Source organism: Helianthus annuus, chromosome 13 (assembly GCF_002127325.2).
Source record: "Helianthus annuus cultivar XRQ/B chromosome 13, HanXRQr2.0-SUNRISE, whole genome shotgun sequence".
NCBI classification, from domain to species: domain Eukaryota; kingdom Viridiplantae; phylum Streptophyta; class Magnoliopsida; order Asterales; family Asteraceae; genus Helianthus; species Helianthus annuus.
In genome coordinates, this window is record NC_035445.2 from 42,466,367 (window position 1) to 42,477,175 (window position 10,809).

Consider the following 10,809-nt stretch of genomic DNA (forward strand, 5'->3'; position numbering starts at 1 on the left):
CACATTGGTTGGTGACGTAGCCTTTTTGCTAACGTAAACACTTATTTAGTGACATGACAGATGGATGACATCTAATGTAACACTTAGGCCATGTGTAGTCATAAAGCCCTTTTGGGGGCGTTATGCGACATGTGGCATGCCGCGTCACCCCGGGGCTTTATGGGGCGTTATGCAATTTGAGGCCGTAGTCATAAAGCCCCTGTGTAATCATTACTCATTTTTTAATTTTTATTTTTTTAATTCATTTGTAAGTTTTTTAAAAATAAAATTCATTTCATTAAATAAAAAAAAGTACAATAAAATAAAAAAACATTAAACTAGAAAAAAAACCATTAAACTAGAAAAAAAACATTAAACTAGAATAAAAAAAAATTACACAATCAAAGGTTATATTTTTTTTCAATCCGTTCTTTTTGATCGGGGAGGAATGAAGCCACGGTTGAATGGATGCATTGTATAAAATATCAAGAATTTAAAAAAAAAATGAAAGAGATGAGAGTGTTTGAGTGTGTGTGGTAAAAAAAATAGGAGAAGAGAATGATTTAAAGGAAAGTTTGAAAAATAAATTGATTTTTTTTTCATTAAAATGACCGTTTACAAACGGTCAAAAAAATCAATTCGCCTTTCAAAACGCCGCGATAATATCACGCTTTCAAAAATTTTTTGGGCATAGCGCCCTTCGTGTTGGTGTGGCCGGCGCCATACTGGCGCTATGGGGGCATTTCGCGCCCCAGTACGTATGGTCTTATTTGATAATGTGGTATTTGAGTTAACATATGCTATCGACCATTGATAAAAGTTAAAATTGTTTAAATCCAATAAGCGATTAGATTAAATAGTCTAAACAAGTTAATCTCTTTAGTCAAACGGGTAGCATAATTCCTTTTTTTCCTTCAAGTTGTTTGTTAAAAATGTTATAAAAAAAAATTGAAATCCAAGTATCCCACACACACGCGTATTTTGGCCGTCCATTCATTCCATCTCAACCCTTTAAACCAAACATCCAACGGTGACCCTCACATCTCTCACACTCTAGAGAGAGAAACAAACAACCAAACCAAGAGAGAGAGAGAGAGAGAGAGAAACAAACCAAGAGGGGTTGAGGGTTAACAGAAGAAGAAGAAGAAGAAGAAGAAAAGAACCTCTTTTGTTTTTAGTTTTTGTTTCTTGTTCATTTAATCAATCGATCTGTTTCACTTTCACACCCATTTCTTGAAATCAAACATCTTTGATTCATGGAGATCAGAATCCCCATCTGGGTTCTTTGAAAGTTTGAATCTTTTTATTCAGATTTGTTAACAAGAATGATGGATTTGAATACAATTGAGTGTGCATCTTCTTCTGATGGTCTTGAAGATGAAGAGATCCATTCACAAATCACCCATCAGTTTGCTTCTTCTAAACCTCATAATAATAACAATAATAATTTGGGGATTATTCCACCTGGATTGCCTCCTGCTACAAGTGTTCATGAGTTGCTTGAGTGCCCTGTTTGTACCAATTCTATGTACCCTCCTATTCATCAGGTTTTGTTCTTCATTACCCTTTTTTTATATTCTTTAATCTTTCTTTTCTTTTCATGTTTGATTGATAAATAGGGTTATTTTCTTGTTTCTAATTGGATTGAGATTGTATAGTTTATATTTGTAAGATTTATGTTTCTTTATTTTTGAATCTTTGATTTGTTTTGATGTTGATTTGGTTTGATGTTTGATTGGTTGATAATTACGGTGGTTTTATTGAACTTGAATTCATGGTTTAGTTTTTGTAGTCTTTTATTTATTTATTTTTTTTTATGGATGATGATCATAAGATGGTGATTTATTTGATGAAATATGATTGTTCGAAGGAATTGGGTTCTGGGAATCTTGATGATCATTGAATGCATTTACAATGATAAAACAAATCAAGAAAGGGTGGAATAAGGGAAACATACTTATTTATTTTTGACTTTATATTTGCTATTTTAATAAAGCAAGTAAGAGTCTGGAAATGGGATCATGATGATTTTTGTTGATATTTTTTACTTTTTTTTTTAATCAGAGAATGTGATATTAGTCATTATGTATAAGAATTTTGTCATTTTGTTGCAGTGGCCTAGTCTAGATATCATGTTCCATATAGAAAATTTATCTGTTTTTTTTTTTTTTAAATGAGAGATTTGCTTTGATTAAGAAGAGAGTTAAAAGATTTACGGGGTGGTTGGATGTGCGTTTTGAAAGTAATCGTGTGGTTTCGAATAATCAGAACTGGCTGTTATAAACTCAGTTGTAGGAGATAATGTACATATGTGCTTTTGATATTTGAAGTTGTAATGTTTAGAAAATCCAGTATTTTGAGCGTTCGGCAGATTTTTAACATTCTAGAATTGAATGCATAAAATGTGCTTTTGTTATAAAAGTAGATACGCATCGTGAGATGATATTTAAGTCTCTGGTTAGGTTAGAAGGGGTAATTATGTAATCTCATAATTACTCTTTGAAAATTAGTTTTAGTGAAGCGATTACGAAACTGGTTATTTTAGAATCATATAATCAGAAGCGCGTAATCTTTCGTCTTTGAACATTATAAACTGAATCGGTTTCAAAACGCAAATCCAAATACACCTATAATGATAAGTTTGCATTTTCTTACAACTGAAACCTCTGAAATATATGTATATATTTTTATTTTAAAGATCTTTTATTACAATATTGTTATAATTTCATAGAGTATAATTTTTTTTAAAAATTTTTTTCTCTGCAGTGTCACAATGGACACACATTATGCTCCACCTGTAAAACACAAGTGCAAAACCGGTGCCCCACATGCAGACAAGAATTGGGGAATATTAGATGCTTAGCTTTGGAAAAAGTTGCGGAATCGCTTGAACTACCGTGCAGATATTTCTCATTGGGATGCCCCGAGATATTCCCTTATTACAGCAAACTCAAACACGAAGCTTTGTGCAATTTCCGACCCTATAATTGCCCGTATGCTGGCTCAGAGTGCTCGGTTACAGGAGACATACCTTTTCTCGTTACTCATCTCAGGGACGACCATAAAGTAGATATGCACACCGGCTGTACATTTAATCATCGTTATGTCAAGTCTAACCCCCGTGAAGTTGAAAACGCCACATGGATGCTTACGGTAAACTTATTTCTTGTTATGTCATCTGTTTTTTTTTTTTTTTTTGGTATTTTGTAGGGGTGTGAATTTTTGACACTACCTGAAAACCCAACACGAACCTAACACGAAATTTGTTGGTTTGGGTTTAGTCTAAACGGGTTCGGGTCAGTTTCAGGTTGAACCCGTCTAGCTAAACGGGTCAGGTTCGGGTCAACCCAGTCGGGTTGGTGGGTTGACCCGTTTAACCCATTTATATTATCTTCTATTTTCTTACAATATGTTTTATGTCATACAATAAATTGGGTGTGTAATTTATGTCATAATTATAACTTTAAAAAAAAGAAATTGACATAATATTTTATAATTTAAATGTGATTGTATTATATACATTTGTGTTTTTTGAAGTAAATTTTAATTTATTAATTTGCAGAAAAATTGAAAAATAAAAAAAAAAATGGGTTAAACGGGTCGAGTTCGGGTCAACCCGCGAATAATCGGGTCGTGTTCGGGTTTTTATATATGACAATATTTTCGTGTTCGGGTTTGTCTAAAATTTTTCGGGTTCGGGTCGGGTTAAACCTGCCAACTCACGAACACGGCCCGTTTAGCACTCCTAGTATTTTGGATGTAATGGAAATTGTGTTATTTTGGGCAGGTATTCCATTGTTTCGGGCAGTACTTCTGCCTTCACTTTGAAGCGTTTCAGCTGGGAATGGCGCCTGTTTACATGGCGTTTCTTCGGTTCATGGGTGACGAAGCAGATGCGCGCAACTACAGCTATAGCCTAGAAGTTGGAGCGAACGGGAGAAAACTTACATGGGAAGGAACACCGAGAAGCATCAGAGATAGCCATAGGAAGGTGCGTGATAGCCACGATGGGCTGATAATACAGAGGAACATGGCCCTTTTCTTCTCGGGTGGTGACCGGAAGGAACTCAAACTCAGAGTTACCGGCAAGATATGGAAAGAACAACAGAATCCGGAGGGTGGGGTTTGCATCCCAAATCTTTGTAGTTGAGATGTTGGTTTTTAAATGATTAATGTGCTTGTGGTGGTTTTTGTTTTGTTGATTCTCATTCTCTTTGTTGTAATGCTTTTCAACTTACTACTGTCATACTGTTTGTGGTGCAGTTGAAGTTCCTTATTTGTAAAGTTCTATGGAACTATGCAAATCTGATCAGTGACCTTTGTTTCATGATGAGTATAATTAATCAGTTCAAACAAACAAAATGAGAAGTTCCTTGTTTGTACAGTTTATTAGCTTCAATGTATATTTCTATAAAGTGTAGTGATGGTTATAGTGTAGTGGCATCTTGGGCGTGGGATAAGGCTTATGGACCGTTAGGTCTTAGGTTCGATTCCCACAAGGGGTTTTCCCAGATTTATTGGGTTTTCTTCTGAATTGGTGTTTAGACGTTATTGTCTAGTGGAGATGGATATGATCGAGTGGTTTTGTTGGTGGCACGATAATACTCTAGTGGTCCGTCAGTGATCTAAGTTGTTCAAAACAAAAGTTTGTTTTTAACAAAAGTAATATCTTTAGACGAGAAAAAAAGAAGCGTCAAGTATAGAATACAAGTTTTAATGTTTTCACTGCCGTTACATGTCAAGTATAGAATACGAGTTTTAATGTTTTAACTGTTAAAAAAACAAAACGACCAAGAAATTTGACAATTCGAGATTTTATTGTGGCACAACTAATACCACTTATATCCATCTATTTTGAAGGTATTTCCACTTTGACTGAGGCATAAAACCATATATATAACTTATTTGGTCACAAACAAAATTTGGTTATGTTACACCAAAAGGTTGGCTAGAGAGCTAGTGCACAAGTCTACTATAGGGGTGGCATTAAAGTTCACTTAATCTCTAATGGTTAGGCACAATGCATTATAATGCAACATTAATAGTTATTCAATGTGGTAACACTTACAGAATGGATCACATCTTGTGATTCAAAAGTTTGAAACCAAAATAAATAAATAACAATGGTAGTTATATGAATTTAGTAATCTTTTTGACGATGTTAAATAAATATTATTGTTCGGGAAAAATAATATATAAAGTATCACAAAAGTTGTCTATTTTGTTTAAACCACTCTATAAAACAGTTGTACAAATTTAAATAAATAATGGTGCACTTGTTGGCCTTGATTACACCTTTATTTAGCATGCATTTATATGCAAGAGTTGGGGTGGCAAACCACTAACATTAGTTGATTGCTTTTGTTATTTACAAGCTCTCATTGGAGCTTATATATTTTGTAGGAAAAAAGATAATCCACTTGCGATTATGAGTAACAGCGGAGCCGTGATTTTCTTCTCATTATCGTTTTTTTTGGTACTGTTTTTCTATCAACACGACGTTATAATTTGCTTTTCGGGTCGGTTTTTTATTACTAAAGTTCTAATTACTAATATCTAAAATCACCAAAATTTTCAGGTTGATTTAATTAGATAAGTTTCATTTTCAATCATCAGGTTCACCCTAGAGTGGGCATCGGAAAATTTTTGGGCTTAAATATGAGAAAAGGCCCAATCACTCATATATAGATGTAAAAAATCCTTAGAATTGGAGGCCCATAAGTGGGGATCCAATTATCCAAACAATGACTTAACTAGCCTAAAAAGGAAAACCAGAAACAAAAACGACATAAGACGGCACCACGAAGTGAACGACAAGAGACGGGGACTAGTCGGATAGAGTTAAACCACTACGCCAATGTAATAATTGTCACAGAAATTAACTTATATGGACATTGTACAAAAGATATCAGGGTCAATCAAAATTTCCGTATAATACACTTTATATAAATTTCAAAAATCATTAGTGTCGCTTTAAGAAACAAAACCGCTCATCTTGGCGCATTGAAAAAGTTCTTCAAGGTCACAAGTTGGAAGAACAAAGGTTGAAAACTTGCTAGGACGGGATTGAAGTCCATATTCGTGGTGTAGATACCCATAAAGGATGTCTTCTTCGTTCTCTATTGCACGGTAGAGTTGTTTACCTTCGTCGGAACCACTAAATGTCATTGCGCTTTTGTGGTGATATCTTTCTACTCATCATCATTCATTTAGATTAGCATATCTTTTCTAATTTGCTTCCAAAAATGTCTTATAAGTTTAAAAATAACTTATTCACCATCTCTCTTAGTTCTTATATTTACTAAGTTAGATGAACTTAGTAAATCACATACTTTGTTGAACTTAGTAAACACGATTGCTAAATAGCGGATGACAAACTCGTGCGTCGGGAAACTAGACGCAAAGATATTTTTTTTGAAAGAAAACTTCATTAAAAACACACCTCCGACCCAAACGGGCAAAAGGCCACACAAAACACACACCCCTACCCAAACGGGCAAAGGGCAGAAAATTACAACATATACAGAGGGTATTTACAACAATCACCCCAGCTAATATAATTACATGATGTTCTATTTTTAATCCAAGCATACCCTCTCGACTTAATCTCCCTTACAATCTTCTGCGGGCTTCGATTGATTTGATTGAAAACCTTCTCGTTCGTTCCTTCCTATCCAGACGCAAAGATAAATGAGAGAACGATACCAAAATGTTGAATCTGTCAACGAATCATGAAATTCACTTGAACCATAAACATATTATATATAACACTTCAAGTAAAAAGTTTGTTTTCACTAATTTTTAATAAATACCAAATGATTGATTTAAGGTCTATAATGACCGAATTAAAGGGTCCCATTGTCCAATTTACAAATCATGCCATGAAGAAGTTTAGATCCATCTCTATGTCAAGTATTTATTACAAATTGGCTCCACCAATTTGAGACTTTAAGCATATGCTTAAACACAAGAAAAAGAAGTTATTTCTTGTGCAACTGGGGAGACTTATGAAAGTGACAAAGCCCATGATATTAAGACATTTCTTTGTTAATATGGTTGGGTAATACGTTGACCCCATGTAGCAATAAAAAAGAAAAACCCAAAAAATATATTGAACTATCGAAATTTCTTTGCGGCAGGAATTCGGTTGGTATTGGTTCTGTTCATTACAGTATCAGTATGGTACCGACACTCAATATCTCAATATAGCAATCAAAAGAAAAAAGAAAACGCAAAAATAAGCTATGATATGCCCAAACGGATATCGGCACATGCAATTTACATTTACATTGAAACATAGATAAAAATAAGCACGTTGCAACGATATATTTAGAAATTCTATAAAACATTATACTAAAAGAAACAAAATATGTTACATCAATCGAAAACCATAAAAACAAATACGGGTACCGGTTCCGATAATACCGATATCGGTATTGATATTGTTCGGTCGGAATCGGTTCAGTTCGTCACGGTAGTGCTACAGTATCGGGAACAAATTATGTTACATCGATTGAAAACATAAAAACAACTACTGGTAACGGTTCCGATAACGATACGAACCAATTTTCCGATAATACCGATATTGGTTGGTCTGAATCGGGTTCAATTCGTCACGGTAATGCTACGGTATCAGAAACAAATTATGTTACATCAATAAAAACAAATACTGGTACTAGTTCCGATAATAACGATACCAACCTATTTTGTTTGGATGGAATCGGCACACGTTATAGCTTACGACACCAAAAACACTCTATTGCGAATACAACTCCGTTTTCAGCAAAATTTATACCTGAAACACTGAGAAAATAAAATCAAACACAATTGCAAATTCAACTTAAAGTTAACGAACTCAGGTTTTTAAAGAAAAATCATATTGGTAAAAAAAATTAAATGGGTCAAAGGCGTATATCATATACAGTATAAGGCTTGCAAGTGCAACTTATAAAATTATATACATATATATTATTCACGCCGACCACCCTTAATACTATATATACTAATAGGATTTCCATGGCGGGAATTCGGCTGCTACCGGTTCGGTTCGTTACACTACCGGCACACCCTAAAGCAACTAAAATAGAAAACCCAAAAAATAAAGTCGTGATATGGCCAAAAGGATTTCGACACATGTTTTATATCGATTGAAATACTCCTACCGGTACCGTCGTTGATATATATATCCATGATATTGTTAATACTTTTATTAATATTAATTTTATTTAAAACCATTTATTGTTAACAGATTTTCGAGCGGTCTTTCATAAGCCACCAAAAACTATGAGACCAATGGTTCATTTGGGTCACTATGAACTCGGTTGCTACTGAAGGTTGACTTGAATTCTTTTGACAACACTTTAACCGGTACTGGGCATCCTTCGTTGATATGTTGATGGCACTTTCATCGCTATAGCTTTGCAGAAGCCCACAACATCATTTGAAGGAAATACTAGCTAGTTCACTATATGATTAACTTGTTTTGCTAACGTGCTTTTTATGTTTCACGAACATGCCTTCATTTTATGTAAAGCCATATAATAAACAAAAGAGTAAACTGTAATTTTACCCTCTGGGATTAGGGGTTATTGGCACCCTTACCCCCCTAAGGAAATAATTACAATTTTACCCCCCCACTGTTTGCTGTTAGTCGCAACATTACCCCCTAAGCTCAAATTTGTTGACCGGTCAATAAAAGCATGGGAGGGTCAAAGGGTAAATAGGTAATTTCACGTTAATTAGTACCTTATATATTATAATAACCTTTAAACTCAACATTATATCACAATCTTACCCCCTAAGCTTCTTCACTTCCACTCCTTCTTCCACCTCCACCTCCGGCGATCCATCCACCACCGGCTTCCAACTCCACTGTGACAACTCGAACTTTCGACTTGCTTTGATGTAACGTTACGTGCTTATGAGAACTGAAGTATATGATTTTAAATGAATATTTGTTTACGTGTGTTATGTGTGTATGTATGTTATGCGTTGCACGAGCCCAAACTACACAAACCGGTCACACAAGCCCGTTTGGGCCACCTTGATATCGGACTCCATTTGACACCCGAGTTGGGCTCGGCCCACTCCCCACTCGCAACACAAAACCGGGACAAGGGGTTTGTTTTACTACTTTTGCAAAACACAAACACACACAAGAAACCCTAGGCGACTTCCTTCTCTCCCTTTCGCAAACCCGACGGCAAAACTCCCTTCTAACCGGAGATTCTTATTGTTCGGATCACCCTTGTTACCTTATTCCGGTTAGTATTTATTGGGTGTGTGTTAATTTACTTCATGTTGCATGTTAGTGTTATATACATATATTCGGTATGATGATAATGATTATATGTTTTATTAGTTATCGGACCTTTGTAATCGGCTAGGATTTTCACTAGGGTTTCGGTTCACATATGAAAACATGATAATTGAATCATGAACTTATTGTTCCTGTTATTGTTTCTGATGCGTATATGATAAATCGGTCCAAGTATATGTTAACCGGCTAGGTTGCATGCTAGTTCAATAATATGATTCATGATTCGGTCTAGGCCCATTTGATGATCTGATTATGTGTTCTTGAGGCTGTCATGTATATGTTAATGATGCTGATTTGAAGATGTTATGAAACTGTTATTTTCGGTGTTTGATCTGTTTCCGAAACTGCTGAATATGTTTGCTGAAATCACGGAGTTTAATTGACTAGAATTATGGAAACCAGTTACACACACGGTTGCGACTCGGATTGCGAGTCGAAACCTCACCGTCTCGACTCGAGACCACAAACAGCACCAGCCGAGACCACGGTTGCGAGTCCCGTTGCGACTCGTAACCAGACCATGATGAACCGAGATCACCATTGCGACTCGCAACCAGCTGTTGCGACTCGTAATCTCCGGTTGCGACTCGAGATCTCCGTTGCGACTCGAGACCATCATTTACACGCACACTGTTTGGGCCTCCACTGTCACGGGCCCAATGATTTGATTTGTGGACTGTTTGCTATTGGACCCTTACTATTACAGGCCCAACTGATTGGGCCGGACACTTGGCTATTTGTTTAACTGTCTGCTTTGGGCTGCTATTGGAATACGTGTTTACCATGATTATACGTGATACAATATACGTGCTATATACAAACCTGACTTGCATAATAACCATGATAGGACGTGGTTGACCATTTACTTGCTATCTGTACTCTTTTGTGTATCTGCCGAGCAAACCAAGGTGAGTTCACACAGCCAAGGCATGGGATTCCCGGGTTGGGAATTGGGTTGGATATGTTATTGTTAAAAGAGTTACTCGTACTTACGCATTCTCCAGACTATAGACCATCGTCCTCAGGTTAGTCAGGACACGTTACGTAAAGCCTACGTAACCCATTATGTTGCCATTTGTCTCCCGGGTCGGGAGGACACGTTACGTAAAGCCTACGTAACCCAATACCATCCACTGGCTTCCGGGTCGGAAGGCCACGCTGCGTAAACCCTACGTAGCCCCCACGCGTACCATGTCCTCGGGGAAGGGCACGTCACGTAAAGCCTACGTGACCCTGTACGTTTTCCTGTTCTCGGTAAAGAAGAACACATGGTCGGAAGTTAGTCTAGTAAGTACCACTAATGAGAAGCCCTCATTAGTAAGGATAAACGTGGGAAGCCCCCGCCGGTAATATAAACACAAGGTTTGGGAAGCCCCCACCTTTAGTACACACTAGTATGGGAAGCCCCCCACTAGCTATACTTATGCACTATGTTATGAACTTACTTTCTGTGAACTCGCTCAACTAGTTTGTTGATTATTTGCTGCATGCCTTGCAGGACCTTAGGTACT

At 36.3% G+C, this 10,809-nt stretch overlaps 1 protein-coding gene across 1 annotated transcript; it reads left to right on the forward strand.

Moving 5' to 3' along the window:
- The first annotated feature begins 993 nt into the window (after positions 1-993).
- LOC110897731 (E3 ubiquitin-protein ligase SINAT5) lies at positions 994-4,336 on the forward strand. The gene is made up of 3 exons (XM_022144466.2): positions 994-1,526; positions 2,746-3,132; positions 3,767-4,336. Exons 1-3 carry the CDS (start codon positions 1,305-1,307, stop codon positions 4,127-4,129), a joined length of 972 nt encoding a protein of 323 aa, XP_022000158.1. The 5' UTR covers positions 994-1,304; the 3' UTR covers positions 4,130-4,336.
- The last annotated feature ends 6,473 nt before the right edge of the window (positions 4,337-10,809 follow it).

Coding starts and splice junctions, on each gene's coding strand:
- LOC110897731 (XM_022144466.2), top strand. CDS start 1,305: ATGATGGATTTGAATACAATTGAGTGTGCATCTTCTTCTGATGGTCTT. Junction 1,527..2,745: donor TGTACCCTCCTATTCATCAG/GTTTTGTTCTTC, acceptor TTTTCTCTGCAG/TGTCACAATGGACACACATT. Junction 3,133..3,766: donor ACGCCACATGGATGCTTACG/GTAAACTTATTT, acceptor TATTTTGGGCAG/GTATTCCATTGTTTCGGGCA.